A 17376-nucleotide genomic window follows, 5' to 3' on the forward strand; every position below is an offset into this window, starting at 1 on the left:
AAATCATGCTAACTCAGGCAGGGGATGCCTTTGTCAACGAAGCCAGAATGGAGGAAGAGCGTTATTCAGCCGGTCGTAAAGACAACTAATTGTGAAAAGAAGAGTCAGTATACGTCCGAAACTCGCACCGTTCAGCAAACATGTTTCACAGATCTTGCGTGTCCAGCGGCACACGTCTCAGCTTTTTGTCGTGCAGTCATCTCTAAGGTCATACCCGAAGGCTTCTGGGGTAACGAACACAACAAAAGCAATCTCATGTATTGGGTAGACCAGTTCATAGAGCTTCGAAGATTTGAGTCGGTCAATTTGCATCAGGTCACACAGAACATACAGGTCTGTACTCTTCTACCTGAATATTGAATTGTGCTGACGGATCCCAGATCACGAAAATAGCCTGGCTGCGCCCACCCGGCCACAACGACGACACAAAAATTTCCAATTCCGACATGAGCAAACGCACAGAGATGTTTCTTGAGTTCGTCTACTGGCTCTTTGACTCTTTCCTCATCCCTCTGGTTCGCACGAACTTCCATGTAACCGAATCCAACGCACACCGGAACAGGCTTTTCTACTTCCGCCATGATGTCTGGCGACTATTGGCAGAGCCTGCTCTGTTGGAGCTGCGTACGAACATGTTTGAAGAAATGCCAACGGAAAGCACGGAAAGACTGCTATCTGCACGTCAGCTCGGCTTCAGTAACATTCGTCTTCTTCCTAAGAGGCAAGGCTTCCGGACTATCATGAACCTGAAGAGAAGACAGCAAGTAATGCGGTATGGGACTACGATGCTTGGTCGAAGTATAAACGCGGTGATGACACCGGCTTTCAATGCGATCACTTATGAGAAGGTCAGTATATTGCTAAAGTTGACGACATTGTCGGCGCTAACCAGATGTAGTCACTACGGCCCGAACAATTTGGCTGCTCACTGTTCTCTGTCGGGGATATGTTTCCCAGGCTTGCATCTTTTAAGGCTTCATTGCGACAACGGGGACTTGGCGACACTCGGCTTTATTTTGCCAAAGTTGACGTGCAGGCTTGCTTCGATACCATACCGCAGTCACGCTTACTGCGTATGATCGACAGTCTCATGTCGATCCAAGCTTACAAGACGGGCAAACATGTGGAGATATCTCCTCTTCCCCCTCTACAACGCCTTGATGGTAAACATGTGGATCCAATGCCACTGAAAAAGTACATTCCGCACACTGATGCAGCAACGGATATAACCCCTTTCAATCAACTGGTGCAAGATAGGCTGGCAGGCAAAAAGGCCAACACTATCTTTGTCAACACCGACTTACAACGGCATGAGACTAAAGATGATTTGATGCAGCTCCTGCAGGAGCACATAGAGAGAAATGTTGTCAAGATCGGGAAGCGCTTCTATCGCCAGAAGACGGGCATACCCCAAGGGTCTGTTCTGTCGAGCATCCTGTGCAACTTCTTCTATGCTCAGCTAGAACGCGATGTCCTCGGATTCGCACTTGATGACGACTCTTTGCTACTTCGTCTGCTTGATGACTTTCTTCTGATCAGTATCAACGAAGAGTACGCGCGGCGCTTCGTACGTGTCATGCACAATGACCATCCAGAATACGGCGTAGTAATCAAGCCTTCAAAGTCATTGGCGAACTTTGACGTGATGACAGAGGAGGGGACCCGGATATCAACAAGCGGCTCAGATGGCAAATTCCCGTATTGCGGCGTCTGCATTGATACAACGACGTTGGAGATCAGCAAGAAGACAGAGCGCCCTACAAAGACCGGTACGTCGCATTGGATGTATATTTTTGATTGATGACCGTCAAGGGCTAATTAGTCCAGGTGTTGAGGACTCTTTGACTGTAGATCTGACCAAAATGCCCGGCCAAACGTTCCATCGCAAAGCTCTCAAGTAAGTCAATACCCGGTATACAGGTCCGGCCAATCAGGCTAGGGACGGGAAATAAAAGTCCAATATTTTGCTGATATTTGATAGCGCTTTTAAAATCCAGCTTAAAGCTATGTTGATCGATCAATCGTTGAACAGCGTGGCAACGGTACTAGCGAACCTGCATCAAAGCTTTGTTGAAGCGGCGGTGAGGTGCCTCGAGTACGCACGCGCATTATCCAAAGTGCGGACGACGTGTTCGAATCTGCTTATCAGTACGTCTAAACTTTCCTATTTGAAGTGTTGAAGTCCAAATCCATCAAGATGCGCATGCAGGGCTGCCCAGTAAGAGGCAGCGCGTGGAATGGATGATGGTCAGATAACACAAAAGCGAGCACAGTTTGCGCCACGGACGATCGTGATTGCGCTCGGTTACGCTAGCGAGGGAAATTGCTGACAAGGGAACTGCAGAGACGGTAGATAATATGATTGCGCTAGCCTATGTGATGCTACAGCGCCGTTCGCGATGGCGCGGCAGCAGAGAGGCAGAGATTGCGCAGGGCGTCATTTCGCGACGGCAGCTTCAGTGGTAAGTGTGGCTAAGCTTCCATGTCGTACAAGTTATGCGGGTGGATGCACGATCTGCGATTTGGCTAGATCGACTCCACGGTTTGGAGGATGACATGGCGGGGCTCGTATTTACCTGTTTCCAACGAGGGCTAATTTAGAGGGATAGGCTGGCTTGTAAAGCTTTTCAGACGGTGTTTCAGCGCAGGCAGACACAGCACCGCGCGCTACTAGCCTGGCTGAAAGGGTCTCTGTCGGCTTGTTGCATTTCTGACATGGCAGAGAGACAGATGCTGGAGGAGGCAATTACTTGGCATTGAAAGCTTAATGCACTAATCCAGTGGAGTGAAGAAAGAAGTTGCAGGATAGGCTTTCAAGACGATGTTGGGAGAGGTGACGGATCAGGAACTCGGGAAGAAGCAACCTAAGGATCTGTGCCGGGGGCCCACGCAGCGCCCACGTTTAGCGGCGGCATGTGGGCGCGACTGCAAGCCTTGGGCCTTGGCTGCAGCAGCTTCGGGAGTGACGGATGGACTGCAGAGAGGATGATGTCGTTATTCGTCTTTTCTTGCATGTTGGAACGCTATGCTATTGAAGCAAAGCACGGTAGTGTAGAGACGGGTCGTTACTTGGGCCTGATAAGCATGGAGCCCAGCAGATGATTGGCCGGCAAGAAGTGGTATCGTGATGTCAAGCGTAGATGCGACGGCTGGGACACCAACCCCCATCCCAATCAAGCCGGGGTCAACTATGCAGGCTTCCAACAGCTGGACAGCTTCGTAAAACGCGTTGCTAGGTGCATTGAACAAGGGCCGGCTGGGGAAGCATACTTGCCTCAGTCCTCCCCGTATTCGTTTTTGTGGTTTCAAGCAACATCTGGCATATCGCCAGAGATTCTCACCCTTTGTCCCCATGCCAGTTCCCATTCCCAACATAGACTCGTCCGCTGCTTGCAATTAAACTCGTCCAAGGCACTCTGCGCCGCTGACGGGTCCAGAGCACTGCGAGGCCCACCATTGGAGTCCATCCCTGTCCCCCGACATCAGGGGTTAGCGCAAGTTCCGCAAATTGCGTCGCCAAATCGACGAAGATGCCGGCGGTGCAACATCAACAGCGACTGCCTCCTGTCTACGAAGCTGGAGACGACGACTTTTCCGACGCCGACGTGCACTACATCTCGCAGGACAAGTCGCTGTATATTATTTCCGGGCAAAGCTATGTGCCTGCCTTGATCAAAGCCCCTTGCGAGCGCGACGATAGCTGCGCAACCCAACAGCGACTTCCTCACCGCATTGGCATACCACTACGCCTCTCCACCCAGCGAAGACCGCCCCGACCGCTCATGGCCACCCTCACCTACGCCCAAGATGCCCAGCAAACGTTTGGCGCTCCGCCTGGCAGCCCGCCGGACCTCACAAACTCAAAGTCGTCCAAGTCGTCCAGCATCCACTCGTCCACCCTCCTAGACTTCATGGGCACGACGGAGAACCTGTCGCACTTTGAGGACATCAACCTGGACGAAGCATCAGGTGGGCCCTCCTCCTTCCCCATGCCTGCGAGCCCGTCTAATCGCATCCTCTTTGAAGCCCCGCGAGCCTCGCTTTCCAACAGGAGCCTCCCGCATTCCCACTCGGCCCACTCCTTCCGCGACCTGACCGGCGCAACCAAGCCAAAGTACCCGAGCTTGAAGGGCCCCGTCAACCATGCCGTGCGACAACAGGCCCAGCTCTCCGCCCCAGGCAAGCAACAGGCCAGGAGAGGCTTCACTTCGCCCTCTGTCCCATCCCTCTCGAGCCTGAGCCTCGCCGCCCCTCAACGCTCCTCCCGATCACCATCCCCATCCAACACGCACAAATCTGCTTCAGCCCCGCGCACCCTGTCTCGCAAAAGCTCTCGGAACGAGGTTTTGCCGTCGCCCGGTTTGGGCTCGAGGAGGGCGTCGTGGCAGGACTCAAAAAGAAAAACTGTAAAGGAAAGGGAGGCTGAGTGCGACGATGAAGACGATGAGCTTCCCGAGGATGCTGTCATTTGGAATATCCCCATCTCGCCACGTCCCACCATGGATCGGTCGCCCGAGTCCTGGGTTGGCGAGAGCCCGCCTTTGGCGTCACCCAACCCTGATGCCTTGGTGTCCTCGTCTTCAAGGTCGTCCAGGACTTCTCCTGCGCCTTCTGTATCGCGCGTTTCCCAGAGGACTCCTTCCCCAAACGTTTCCAGTAGAGGCGTATCTCCGCAGTCGGCGACACAGCAGAACACGTGGGTAGAGACGTACACAGCACTAGACACAGATGCCAAGTTTCTCACCGGAAAACTGGAAGAATTCCAATCTGAGAAGGAGCGAAAGCAAGAAATTTCGAGACAACAGCCCGGTCTTACACGATCAGCATCCTTAAGTCAGCCAGAACCCAAGAGCAAAAAGCCGGCACTCCCACCCGTCCGCAAGAGCGATCCTCTGATCGATCCTTTTCAGCCATCGGTTGAGAAGCAAAAGTATCTCTCGCGGACCCGACCTTCATGGCTTCCTCCCAAGAACCCCAAGGAAGAGAAGAAGCACCTCAAGGAGTACCAGCGCATGTTGGCTCGCATCGAGGAAGCTGGTAAGTCATTTATGCCTTCAAATTGAGACCTAGAGAATCACATGACTAACAGTCGCAGAACGTCTCGAGGCTCAACGCGCCCAAGAAGAGGCCATAGCTCGTGAAAAGGCCTCTCGCATCAAGGCAGAGTATTGGTCGAGCTTACTGTTACCAAATTGGGCCACTGAGATGACAAATCCAGAACTTCGCGCCTCACACAGGAAGATGTGGTGGAACGGAATCCCACCACGGTTGCGAGGCCAGGTTTGGCAGATGGCAATCGGAAATGATCTCGAGGTCACGGAAGCAACGTATAACATTGCCTTGGAGAAAGCACGCAAGGAAGTCAAGACGCATGGTCACGAAGCGCTCGGAGGCCGTTATGTCTACATTGTCGAAAGCACCCAGGCCGTGTTCCCGGTCCTCAAGATGTTCTCCGCACGGACATCACAGGAGGCAGAGGACGAGCAACCGCTACATCGAGACCTTGTCGATGTATGCCTAGCTTACTCGATGTACCGCCCAGACATCCCGCACTCAAAGTTCGACATACATCACATCGCCGCATTGCTCCTGTTGAACCAAGGCGCGCCGCAAGCCTTCATCACTCTGTGCAACCTGCTCAACCGTCCTTTACCTCTGTCTTTCCTCATCCACGATCAAAACGCCATACATGCCGCCTACTCCACAACCCTTCACGTTCTGTCGAAGAAAGCACCCAGTTTGGCACAACGATTAGAGACGCTGCGAGTCGAACCCAGAGACTACCTCTTCCACACACTCGGCTCCTTGTTCTGCGGTCGTCTGGGTGTCGAACATGCTGCGCGCATCATGGACATATACACGATCGAGGGCGACAAGAACCTTCCGCGGGCTGCAGTCGCCATACTTAGTATACTAGAAGGCAGCTGTATGGAAGGTGACGCGGCGCAAGTTGCGAAGATACTGCGGGAAAAGAAGATTGACCTTGATGTCGACGACTTCATGACCAAAGTTTTCGAGGCGGGCAAGAGCTCGTAGTGTAACATCGCTAGTGCTGGTTGCTGTAGTGGTCACTAGTAGCAATCAGAAAGTATTAATATCGCATTGTACAGCTGAAGGAATAATGGTATAATCAACAGAAAGGAAAGGAGACGGGACAGAGAGACAGAGGACAGAAAAAGGTCGATGATATACGAAGACTCATGCAGCGCGATTTTGAGCTGAACACATCACTGGTTAATCCCTTTCTTTGCATACAATGGCGTTCTCGATTTCCTTGCGTTCTGCATACATGGAGTTTTGCTATCAGCATCAAAGGCCTGTTCGCCATACAAACAATTTCCTAACCATCTTGTATATACAACGTAACTCTTAGATCTTGGAGGAAAGCGAAAGCCCAATGGTGAGCAGATGAGGTAGAGAATATATTACCATCAAGCAAAGCCCAGTTCCCATGTGTTTATTTTCATATAAACACGCAACCGGATATCTAACTCAACTTACCCCTCACTGACATATTGGCCTAATGGTGGGGTGAGTCTGTCTTAGTGACAACGGCAACGGCAACGAACGGGAGGCGTTATCGTTTGCCATGGCGCAGCTGAGGTGGAAAAGGGAGTACGGGAGCTAGTTTTTTTGGCCTTCGTATACAACGGTGCGGCAGGGGCGCAGTCAATAGTATGCAGCCATTTCCGGAGACGTGCTAAAGGGTCTAGGTGTCCTTGTCTTTCTCAGCTCAGCCCTTTGCTGTGTCTTGGGGGAGATAAGAACAGGAACAACGTTGTTCGCGATTGGGACTAGCGTCGTATCCGCTTGATGTCACATATCTGGATAGGCAACCACGACCTCAACATCCACCCGCAAACCACAAGTCTTTTCGTGTATACACGTACCCCTTTCCATACCAGATGGTCGTGGGAGACAACAATCGACTTCTTTCTCTATCCAAAAATTGACGGTGCTCCATCTACGCTCGTTAGTCCAAGCTTGCGTCTCATAAACTAGGTACATGAGAAGCTTCGCTCACATTACATGTATACATGTAGGCAGTGAAGACTAGACATGACTGCTGTATATTCCAAAAGCTAGTAAGTATAGTTGAACACGTTCCCTAAGCCCTTTTACTAGCAAAGATGATGCGACGTCCCTCATGGATTAATCTCCCACGAGTGCGCCTTCCCAGATACTTCGCAGCAGATAACCCGAACACGTGGTTTTGGTGTGCGAAAACTTACTCCCTGAGCTATTGCAGGGCATTTTCGATAGTCTTTATAGGTTGAGGATCAGTTCGCTGACTTGAAAGCAGGATCGTTGTTATGAGCTTTGTTGTCTCAAGCTGTTTTGCAGGATGTGGTGTCACCGCGTTACTTCGGCGTGTGATAATGTCTTCCTGCTAGATGAATTCAATTCAGTCTAGACTGCCTTGAGTATCTTGCAACGAGATGGTGCCGTCCTGGACAACATCATCCTAGCCCGTTACTTTTCTCTCGACACCTTGTCAAATTGTCTGACAACTTCTCTGTTCTTAGTCACGGCTCCCAGTAGGGTACGTATGCACTCCGAATGAGAAGCAAGCACTTGATCAAGTTCTGGTGTGAGCCTATTTGAGCAGTGGATAAAATCATGGAACGATGTGAGTTAGGACTATCAGGGCCGTGGTTGTACAGGTCATGGAGTACCTGAACTGCCGTCGACGGCCTCTGACATGGAACATGTAGTTTCACATTTAATAATACTCATTGTACAAGAATCGGTATTTACTCGCTCACATTCTCATACCATATCAACCCCGCTTCTCCTTGTTTTCCGCCGCCCTTCTCTTGGCTCGTACTTCTGCCTTTCTTCTCTCTCCACCATCGACCTTGTGTCCCCTCCTTACTTCCCAGATGCCCTCTTGCAGTCGTATCCGTGCTCGTAGACCTCCACTTCCCTTGACTGGCTCCACAAAGCTGCCCTTGATCGTCTTGGCGTCCTTTACAATAACGCCTTGTACCTTGGGTAATGTCTCAACGGGTTCGACTGGCGCTTCGGCGCCGACTGGTACATTGACAACCAGTTTCCTCGTTCCTGGGTCATGTGTGGCTGTTGCAGCCGCAGAGCGAGGACTTATGGTGTTGCCGAGTTGTGGATTTGGCGGTACTGGTGCTTCTACAACCTTGAGTTCTGCCACTCCATCTGTAACGTGCTTGCAGTCGCCTCCGATGCCATATTCACCATTCCTGTACTTCTCTCGCCACTGTAACAGGTAGCGTCTTGAGCGTGCTGGCTCTACACCAAGTTCCTTCAGTTGCGGTGATGTGAGTGTGAAGAGGGCTTCCCAGGACGGTATCTTGGTTGCGTGTGCGGAGAGGCCGCGACCGATTGCGCTGAGAAAAGCGGTATGGTCGGGAATGAATGGTATTGGCTTCGGGACAGGGCGCATAGGGATTGAGTGCTGGAGATTCCGCACGCATGTCTTGGATGCTGACACTGCGGAGGTCGCATTGAGGAGAGGGCGTCTGAGGATCATGATGGCGGCTGCTGCTACATGTTCAGCATCAATACATACATCAAGGACTGGCATACAACATACTGTGTGCGGAATTGCGTGTCGCGCAGCAAAAACCCCCAATTCGCGTTGATGTCGAAGCTGCAGTCGCCGTGATTTTCGGGAAAGCCAAGACGGCGCTAAACACCCGCAGCACGGCGGCCAGCAGCCCCACGTCACCAAGTCTCCCAGAGCTCCACAAGCTTACAGCCCAAAACACCAACTGGCAGTAGTAGAGAGTCTCCTACAGCACGCCTACCATCCCCTCCACCATGTCCGGCCCCGAAGTCCACCACCTCTTCCACCACCCCATTGCGGACCATTCCTTCTCCGCCGACCGCCAGACGCTCGCTGTAGCCCGCGAGAACAACGTCGACCTCTTCCAGAAGACGGGCAGCGGATACAAGCTCAAGGATGAGCTGACAGGCCACGACAAGACAGTCACGGGTGTCGACATTGCCCCCAACTCTGGCAAGATTGTGACGTGCTCGCAGGGTAAGCTTGGAGCTATCGGCTGGCTTGCAACAGGCAGCTAATCAATGGGACAGATCGCAATGCCTACGTTTGGGAGCCGTCACCGCAGGGATGGAAGCCTACACTGGTGCTTCTCCGCATCAACCGCGCTGCTACCTGTGTTCGCTGGGCTCCCTCCGAGACCAAGTTCGCAGTCGGTTCTGGTGCTCGCCTGATCCCCGTCTGCTACTTCGAAGAGGAGGACAACTGGTGGGTCTCCAAGCACATCAAGAAGCCCATCCGCTCCACCATCACCTGTGTATCCTGGCACCCCAACTCTGTCTTGCTCGCTGCAGGATCGACCGATGGACATGCTCGTGTACTCTCTTCCTTTGTCAAGGGCGTCGACGAGCGTCCAGAGCCCTCAGCATGGGGGGAGCGTCTACCCTTCAATACCGTGTGCGGCGAGTACCTGAACAACACTGCAGGTTGGGTCCACAGCGTTGCCTTCTCTCCGTCGGGTAACGCCCTCGCTTTCGCATCCCACGACAGCACCCTCACCGTCGTCTACCCTAGCGGTCCTGAGGAGGCCCCCCGTGCTATCCTTAGTGTCAGCACTCAAGTGCTGCCCTTCATGTCCCTAGTCTGGACCTCTGAAGCTGAAATCATTGCTGCGGGATACAACTGCGAGGCCTATCGTCTGCAGGGCGACGAGTCTGGCTGGAAGCTTGCTGGAAGCCTGGAGGCCAAGAGCCGACCTGGTCTTTCTGACCAGCGTGAGGAAAGCGCACTGAACATGTTCAGGCAGATGGATCTCAAGGGCAAGTCGGGCACGGATGACACCAAGCTCAAGACTGTCCACCAGAATACCATCAACACTATCCGTAGCTTTGAGGAGAGTGGAAGCGGTGTCACCAAGATCAGTTCTACTGGCGTGGACGGAAGGGTTGTCATCTGGACTTTGTAGGCACAGCTTTATGGACTCGAGTCATTTTGTAAACAGAAAAAATCAATTCTCTCGCACACTGTCAGCGAGAGTGGAGTGGCATCTAGGTAGCCAGGATATCAAAAACACCTTGAATAACCATACCACCTGGACCCAACTGATCTCATGGACGCGCCCGTCCAGATGCTTCTAATATCTTACATTGCCCTACACTTTTCTCGCACACAGCTAGTCTTTCATAGCAAACGTACGTGCATCCCAGTAAACGCCAGCCCTCATGTAATTCGCTTAACCAAAGCCAGGGAAACCTTGCGCATTGAAGTCAAGCGGTACAGTGGGAGCTGGAGCACCGCCGGCGGTACCCATCCCTTGCGTCGTTTGCGCATCGTTCAAAAACCAAGACCAATCCTGATCGATATCCATGGGCATGTGTTGCCATGAGAAGTTGTTCGTTGGGAGAGGGAAATTGTTCATGCTATCGTCGTTGATCTGTGAGTTGAACGTGCCTGATGCAGCAGCGCCTGTTGCCGACGCGTCGTCTGCGTTGATGTTGTTCCAATTGTAGAAGCCATCATATGAGACAAAGGGCGACGCATCGGTGAGATTGAAAGCCGAAGTACCGGTGCCAGCGGAGATGGACGTCTTTGGCGTGACATTAAGGGACTGTGTAGGTTGCGAGAAGATGTCTGATGCAGAAGACTGCGACGGCTTCTCTGACGTGGGTGTGTAGAGTTGTGCTGATGTAGCTGGTGACCTGGAGCTCACCATGCTGGGGGAGCAAGCCGGTGGCATCTTCTTGACTAACTGGCCCCCTCTCTTGATAGATATGGTACCAAAGTATGGAATGACAAAGTCGGATTGGTCGCCGCATCCCTCATGGTCGAGGCTCGTGCCTTTGAATTTGCCCAACATCTTCTCGAGGACCTGTGCGGATTGCGCGGCTACTTTGCCTCCCTTTTCGCTCGACGCGCGATGGAAGATGTCGATGCTGACCTCGATGAGGCGTACGTCTTCTTCGATATCCTTGGGCGTGGGACCGCTACTCGAAGACTGTGAGACCATGCCGAAGTTGAGAAGACCGATTATGACAAGAACTGCGGCCGTGAAACCGATAAAGTCGATGGCCTTGCACTCGTAAAGTGGCTGGATGTGTCCGGTTCGTAGAGACTGATATAACCGTAGGACTTCTCGCGAGCCGTTCAAGCATGCAGTTTTTGAGTATGAGAAGCGCGAGTTTGACGCCGCCTTGAGCATGAAGGGCAAGTGCAGGTATACACGGATCTGATGGAAGATCATCTGACCCATGATTCGCTCTCGCAATTCCGCCGCATTCGATTCCGCGTCAGCAAGTAACTCCGTGTAGTCGAGCCACGCTGGATCGAACCTCTTCCACAAGTCCTCGAGCTCTTGGTCCAGCTGTAGCGCCCAGGCAAAAGATTGCTCGGCAACTCCCTGGTTTCGATCGATGACCCTGCCTGCGAGCTGTGAGAGCTTTGTGATGCCAATCAATGGATGAATGTAAGGGCCTTCGCTAATCTCAGGCATGGTCAAGTCGCAGTGTGCATCGCTAATCCCGTACGGCAGACCCAGCAAGAGGGACAAGAAACGGTCACCATGGTACATAGCCCACCAGATGCTCTCGTGTGGAGCGGAGGATGTGCGCTTGCGATGCAGTCCCTTTTTCGTATAAGTCAATGCTGGACGACAATCTAGGAATGCATGAACTTACCATGAGCTGGGCATACATTAAGCCTTTCCGGTATGCGATCCAAGCTCTTCGTGGTTGGCCTACATCCGCGTACCACTTGGATTTCAGGATCAGACACTCTAGACCCTCCAAGCTTGCGGCATACTCGTCGTCAGACAGGAACCATCGGTCCACAGCCTCGATGTAGCGTTCGACATCGTCATCGTTCTCCGATGAGCATATACCAACCGACAAAACAACAGTAGCAATAGCTCCGATGTTTCCAGTTGTCAGAGCCTGAGCAGCAAACTGAGGGAGTGTTTGCTCAGGACCAGATGTGCCGCTGCATTTCCTCCGCCATGTCTGCCACCAGTCACTGTTGGAATTCAAAAGTTTGGTGAGTTGATCGTAAGGCGGTAGCATGGCAATGAGTGCTTGCTTGGACTTCTCTCGTTTGGCAGAATGCGCGATGGTGTTTCCAGCCGCGATGTCGTCATCGTGTCTGTTTTCCACAGTGTACCGGTCGTCAGCCGCTTGGCCGGGCCTTGGTGTTGAGCTCTGTGCAGGGCCATTGCGGGCTTTCGCTTGAGCCTCAGCATCGTTCAACTGTAGATAATAAGCTTCCAGATCGGGTTCAAAGAGTGGAAATACATACTGCATCTTCGAATACAGAGAGGATCGGTATGTGGTGACCTCGGTCCGAAGCGGCACGCTGATTATCCGGCAATCGGAATACGTTGGATGAAGCTTCTGAAGAAAGAGGAGTGGGCGGAAATGTATCCTTGTGGTAGATAGTGGGCGCTTTTGGTGATGAAGTGTCCGCTACGCTCTGACTTTGACTGCGGCTTTCTGACTTTACAGTTTTGTCTTCAAGCAACGTATCAACCAAGGCCTCCAGTCGCGATACTCGTTCACGAAGATTCTTCCTATGATCGACAATGACCTCTGGGTTGGCATGTTCTTGGTCGATGCACCTGCTGCCGCGCGCGAAGCATTCTGAGCAAACATCCGGGTTGTCGGGTTGGAAGATGCATCGGATCTTGCGGCGGCGACCTGTATTACATCAGAAAGGCTCACATTATGCTTATGATGAGACGTAGAGTGGAGATTGAGGTTGGCGTAGTGATGCACAGGCGAGACGAGAGTAACAGTGATGGATAGCAGTATGGTGAACAGTAATCATTCAACGCGAGGCAATAACTGGATCCACATACATTCGAAGCAGCTATGCGTACCCTTACGCATCTTTTTGCGTGTCGGCAACGTCTCCTCCTTTGGCATCTCGATTCGTTGTGTTCCAACCACCCAGATCGTGCGAACCTAGCTCTTACGACAAATTCGTCCGGACTCGGCTCTGCACGAGCAAACCGGATCACGGAAGTTTGATGTTATATAATCGCGTCCGCAACTCGATTCCTCCTGCGGAATAAACGGATCAGGCCGACGAGAAAGAGATAAAAGATGTCAATAGTAGCAAGAGGATAGACGTCGGCTTCTGGTGGTGATAGGGTTTCAAAGCAGAACGAGGAGGTCCGGAGGTGATTTCGTCCGTTAGGGCCGTGTATTAGGTCAGCGAAGGAAGCTGAATAATGCCGCGCAACGGCCGTCAAAGCACTACTGCTGACTACAGAATCTTATAGAAAGCCAGGCTTTCCAGGCAGCAGTTTATCCTGTGTTTTGGAGCGGACTTTCGGCGACTCGGTCGAGTCGGGGCTCCTCTAAATCCCGTTCCCCATTCGGCCAAATATGCGAGAAACGAGTGCGAATGGATTCCGGGATACATTGGAGGCTAGCCCGAGGCTGTGCTAATGCTTGTGTTGATCTCGAAACATGGAGTTTGCGGATAATACCGATATGACACGACTTGGCGATGCCCACGGATTGCACACCTGCCTGGTGCCCCGTATACGCGTATTCTACCCCGCGGGAGGCCCCGCGACCCTCGTTCCCTCGTTCATGATGGGGACCTTTGTTCGGGAGGAAATGGGCCCGCTATCAGCATCGTAGTCTGGACCCATTATGACATCGTTTTCAGGGTGCTTGCGTGGAACACGGGTCGACGCGAGCTAGCAGCCCTATGAACGGATAGTGGGCACGCATCGTCATTCCGAGCTCAGCCGCATCATACCTAAGAATACCACAATCTTGATGTTCATCTCTCCAAATCCAAAGCCCTAACCAAAAAAGACCTACCAACCTTGCTGTACAGGTTCTCGGTATTATGGTCTGATCGACAACCTTGAATGATTATTCCTGGAGTCTAGATGCGCTTGCTGCAGTCCACAAGTTCATTTGAGCAACATGTCTGCAGCACACAACCATCGTCATATGCAACATCTTCCCCCGAGCCCACCACCGTCGCCTCCATCTACACGGCAGAGAAAAAAGAAGAAGCCCGATCCTTTTGAACAACTCGCAACTACACCAATACCCTCGCTGCCCTCTTCTCCAGCAAATGAGCTTAACGACGACCAAGAACCCCTTCTGAAACGAGTAAGCCATATCGAGATGTCAACACAGTGTGAGCGATCCTAACACTCCTTCAAGATTATACTCACGCCCGTCTTGTTCACATCCTTCCTCCTCTCTCTCTTCCTCGTCAACTACCGCAATCGCGCCCGCCGAACAGAAGCACACTCACTCAGCTTCTCCCTCCTCGCGTACCTCGCTCCATCCAGCTGGCTCGATCCAGAGCCCTACCAAGATCCTGATGATTCGAAATGGGGTAGAAGGGGGACCACTGGACATGTTGAGCCCCATGACGCTATAGGTCCCCGGTCAGACGAACAAGACGATGAGAAACCGAAGAAACGGAAGAAGAGAAAGTCGTGGCATCTGCATAGAAAGATCAGGAAAGTGGCCAAGCTGGAGATAGGCGATGCGCTCGAGATGCGAGGCCGCATGATTGTTGTCATGCTTGTAGTATTGGGATTGGCTTGTGCAATACTGTGGATGGGTGTTAGGTGGGTTATCGTCTTAGCATCACAGCGGATGTATGGTGTAAAAGCCTGACCACTGGAGCGAGACAACTGCCTTCCTGTCCATGATACGTACAATGCACGAAACGCAATGAAGTATTGATCGATTCTTGGAATTGTCTGAGAATGGGAACTCTGTGCCAGAGCTACCAAAGGAAGAGGAAAAAATGCGAACTGGAGTCGTCGAGAAGCCGTTCCATCATGAGAATATGTTCATAGGCGCATCAGTCATACAAACATCCCCAACAAGTAATCCAAGAACAAATACAGTCGATCTATAAAGCTGGGTATCGCACCTTTTCAACGCCGGTAACCATCTGATCATAACTTCGAAGAAATATAGAGAACTCATTGGAAGACAGCATAAGAAAAAGGAAGTCTGCTCGTCAAGGCCTCATGGTAAAGAGGCGCGCGACGAGTCGGTCGAAGAAGTACCCCATATCCTCATCTTGCCTCTTCTCTTTGGCTTTCTTTGCCAGGTAGTTCGATGTTTCCGCCTTTTTAATTGCCTCCCGCAAATTTTGGATGAATGCATCTTCGGGTGTACCTGTCTGGTGAGACTGCATTGACTCGCCCTCCCAGTCTGGTCTGAGTCTGGCGTGGCAACCAGAGAAGCACGCGCGATAAAATTCGAGTAGTGATTTCACACCATGATCGTCGATTTCTACGTCCTCTTCAGTAGAAGGTGAGCGTGTGGCGTTGTAGCGGTTATGATATGGCAGTTTCGCAGCGTGGTAGTGAATAGACTCTACCGTCATCAGGACAGTGGTAAGAACAGCCAGAGCGATGGGCCACTCGTCGCAGTCCTTGTTCAAAAGAAGTTGCTCCAATGATGTGAGCACATCCTTCATCAAGCTAAGAGCAAGGCCGGGCATGATCGCACCAAATTGCGAACGAATAAAGCAAGGTGTAGGAGTGAGGTCCTGGGGTATATCCATCGTACTGCGGATGAGCTGCTCCAACATGGAGCTCTCTGAGCGTGATGGAAGCGTTATATCACCGCCAATGTGCACCAGCACAAGAAGCTTGAGTGCCTGGTGTAGTATGCGGTAGTGAGGGGAGCTTGCTGGAATAGATCGCGAAAAGACGTAGATATCGCGTAGGATCCTCAGCGGTGAGCAGTATAGCGGGAACGCACGGAAGTGATGCGCTACTAGTAGCGACAAGTGAGAGTCTAATGTATTCAGCAAATGGTATTGTGCATCAGCTGTTAGCACAGCCGGGAGAACGGCGTGCTTGTGCGAAGGACCGGTGTAGGGCTGTGGTGGCCAGGAGTAAATGATGTGCTCGTGCACGAGGGGATTGTCGTCGTTGAGTTGTACGGCATGTACCGAGACAGGAAACGTTGGTCCGAAGCCAAAGTTTAGAGGAAGCGTGTAGGTAGCCTCTTTTGAAATTTCGAAATTACCAGCCGGAACGAAGGATTCCAAGGGCCGAGTGGTTGGATGCCAACCTAGGCGGTCAGAGAGGAATGCCGCAGAAAGGTCAACAAGAGTATGGTCTCGACAAGGGTGGTTGACTAAATCCCCTTTGTAGTGTTCGAGACAAGCTCTGCACGGAGTACCAGGGTCACACTTTTCCTTCCGTCGTTGGCAATTCGAGCAAGCGCCAACAATCCGCATCAACGCAGCATGGCGGCGCTGCTCAGCAGTCAGGGCTCTCTTCCGCCCTTTGGGAGCCCGACCTGGCATACCCTCTGTGCTCGTGGGTGCTAATCGGTGCGTCAAAGGGTTCGGGTGATAAGACACCCAGCCATAGGAGTCAGGCGAGGGGGACGGAGTGGAGGCTTTGCGTCGAGAAAGCGATGCGCTTCTAGACAAAGCAACACCGCGAGGGTAACGTGAAGTTACTGGCGATACTGAGAGTATAGGAGGAGGTCTTCGTACTGATGCAGAGGCTGATGTTCGGTTGTTGTAGTAGGTAGGTCCAGGTGTAGCATCAGGAATGGTGATGGCTCTGCTGCGATTGTGTAGCTCATATTCGCCATCTGATCGTCGATAAGACGGCAGTGCCGAATTGTAGTTCTGCGAAAAAGAATTTGGAATGGCAATCGGCTCGACTTCTGCTCTGCCCCCATCATCTTCTGCGATCGGTTCGATGATCCGTGGCTGATCTGCCCATGTACCAAGATTCGAGAACAATCGGGAGGCTCTCACATCCAGACCACTGAAGGAATGGGAAGAGTCCGTAACATAGGGGTTGAAGACGGTTTCAGTTGTGCTCTCGAGAGAACCAGGGGTGAAGGTTTCCGGGATACGATCGTAGCGTGTATCCAAGATAGGCGAGTCGTTGATAGCACCTAACGGTGATAGGAGGCTGCTGTCGCACGCACCAAACGATCCAAAGTACTGACTATCTGCTTGGACAGCTAGCGGAGAAGTTGATATGGTGTCAAAGGACAGTGAAGTTCCATTTGCATGTTCGAACGATGACTGTCCATCTAGGATTGATGGCGGGCCGGAAACCGTATACTCGAGTGACGGAGGTTCGTCAACGACCGAAGGAGGTGCTGATACTAAATATGTAGGCTCGGACGTGTAGCTTTCCGATAGCTGGTGGCCCGCAACGTAGCTGCCTTCTTGAGCCCTTGTATAACTGGTTTCTCCTTGGAAAAGAGGGTCATACAGTTCATCGTCCCAATCAACGAGCTCCTGCCAGCTTTCGTTCAGGGAGCTGATATACGGAAAGCGAGACATTCTTCAGGTGGATCAACGGTGTTGTGTGTCAGGCTGAAGGGCAAGGAACAACCAAGAGTGGATGAAGGCCGTAAGGTTCACCCCTTCGCTGA

General features: G+C 52.1%; 6 protein-coding genes across 6 annotated transcripts; 3 read left to right on the plus strand and 3 right to left on the minus strand.

Moving 5' to 3' along the window:
- Positions 1 to 3430: 3430 nt before the first annotated feature.
- On the plus strand, positions 3431 to 6437 carry CC77DRAFT_1020046 (hypothetical protein). Its single transcript, XM_018524967.1, has 2 exons — positions 3431 to 5037; positions 5096 to 6437. Exons 1-2 carry the CDS (start codon positions 3531 to 3533, stop codon positions 6034 to 6036), a joined length of 2448 nt encoding a protein of 815 aa, XP_018386680.1. The 5' UTR covers positions 3431 to 3530; the 3' UTR covers positions 6037 to 6437.
- A 1188-nt stretch (positions 6438 to 7625) lies between these two features.
- On the minus strand, positions 7626 to 8632 carry CC77DRAFT_962072 (hypothetical protein). The gene is made up of 2 exons (XM_018535636.1): positions 8570 to 8632; positions 7626 to 8517 (listed from the first exon to the last, which is right to left on the minus strand). Exon 2 carries the CDS (start codon positions 8504 to 8506, stop codon positions 7781 to 7783), a length of 726 nt encoding a protein of 241 aa, XP_018386681.1. The 5' UTR covers positions 8507 to 8517; positions 8570 to 8632; the 3' UTR covers positions 7626 to 7780.
- Positions 8633 to 8796: 164 nt separating this feature from the next.
- CC77DRAFT_934234 (actin-related protein 2/3 complex, subunit 1) lies at positions 8797 to 9944 on the plus strand (the record flags this gene model as incomplete). The annotated part of the gene is made up of 2 exons (XM_018534372.1): positions 8797 to 9019; positions 9073 to 9944. The coding sequence occupies 2 exons, from the start codon at positions 8797 to 8799 to the stop codon at positions 9942 to 9944; spliced, it is 1095 nt and encodes a 364-aa protein (XP_018386682.1).
- Positions 9945 to 10211: 267 nt separating this feature from the next.
- Positions 10212 to 12442, minus strand: CC77DRAFT_934932 (hypothetical protein; the record flags this gene model as incomplete). Its single annotated transcript, XM_018534407.1, has 3 exons — positions 10212 to 11600; positions 11653 to 12216; positions 12266 to 12442. Coding segments are annotated over 3 exons (2130 nt in total), but the record flags the coding sequence as incomplete, so codon positions are not given.
- Positions 12443 to 13738: 1296 nt separating this feature from the next.
- Positions 13739 to 15095, plus strand: CC77DRAFT_1020050 (hypothetical protein). The gene is made up of 2 exons (XM_018524968.1): positions 13739 to 14103; positions 14158 to 15095. The coding sequence occupies exons 1-2, from the start codon at positions 13912 to 13914 to the stop codon at positions 14620 to 14622; spliced, it is 657 nt and encodes a 218-aa protein (XP_018386684.1). The 5' UTR covers positions 13739 to 13911; the 3' UTR covers positions 14623 to 15095.
- CC77DRAFT_934132 (hypothetical protein) lies at positions 14975 to 17284 on the minus strand (the record flags this gene model as incomplete). The annotated part of the gene is made up of 1 exon (XM_018534365.1): positions 14975 to 17284. One exon carries the CDS (start codon positions 17282 to 17284, stop codon positions 14975 to 14977), a length of 2310 nt encoding a protein of 769 aa, XP_018386685.1.
- Between the last annotated feature and the right edge of the window lie 92 nt (positions 17285 to 17376).

This window comes from Alternaria alternata (genome assembly GCF_001642055.1).
Source record: "Alternaria alternata strain SRC1lrK2f unplaced genomic scaffold CC77scaffold_9, whole genome shotgun sequence".
In the NCBI taxonomy this organism is placed as follows: Eukaryota; Fungi; Ascomycota; class Dothideomycetes; order Pleosporales; family Pleosporaceae; genus Alternaria; species Alternaria alternata.

Excerpts from the sequence above, each read along its gene's own strand:
- CC77DRAFT_1020046 (XM_018524967.1), top strand. The coding sequence starts at position 3,531 with ATGCCGGCGGTGCAACATCAACAGCGACTGCCTCCTGTCTACGAAGCT. Across the intron at positions 5,038-5,095 it reads GGCTCGCATCGAGGAAGCTG|AACGTCTCGAGGCTCAACGC; the intron begins GTAAGTCATTTA and ends TAACAGTCGCAG.
- CC77DRAFT_962072 (XM_018535636.1), bottom strand. The coding sequence starts at position 8,506 with ATGATCCTCAGACGCCCTCTCCTCAATGCGACCTCCGCAGTGTCAGCA.
- CC77DRAFT_1020050 (XM_018524968.1), top strand. The coding sequence starts at position 13,912 with ATGTCTGCAGCACACAACCATCGTCATATGCAACATCTTCCCCCGAGC. Across the intron at positions 14,104-14,157 it reads AAGAACCCCTTCTGAAACGA|ATTATACTCACGCCCGTCTT; the intron begins GTAAGCCATATC and ends CACTCCTTCAAG.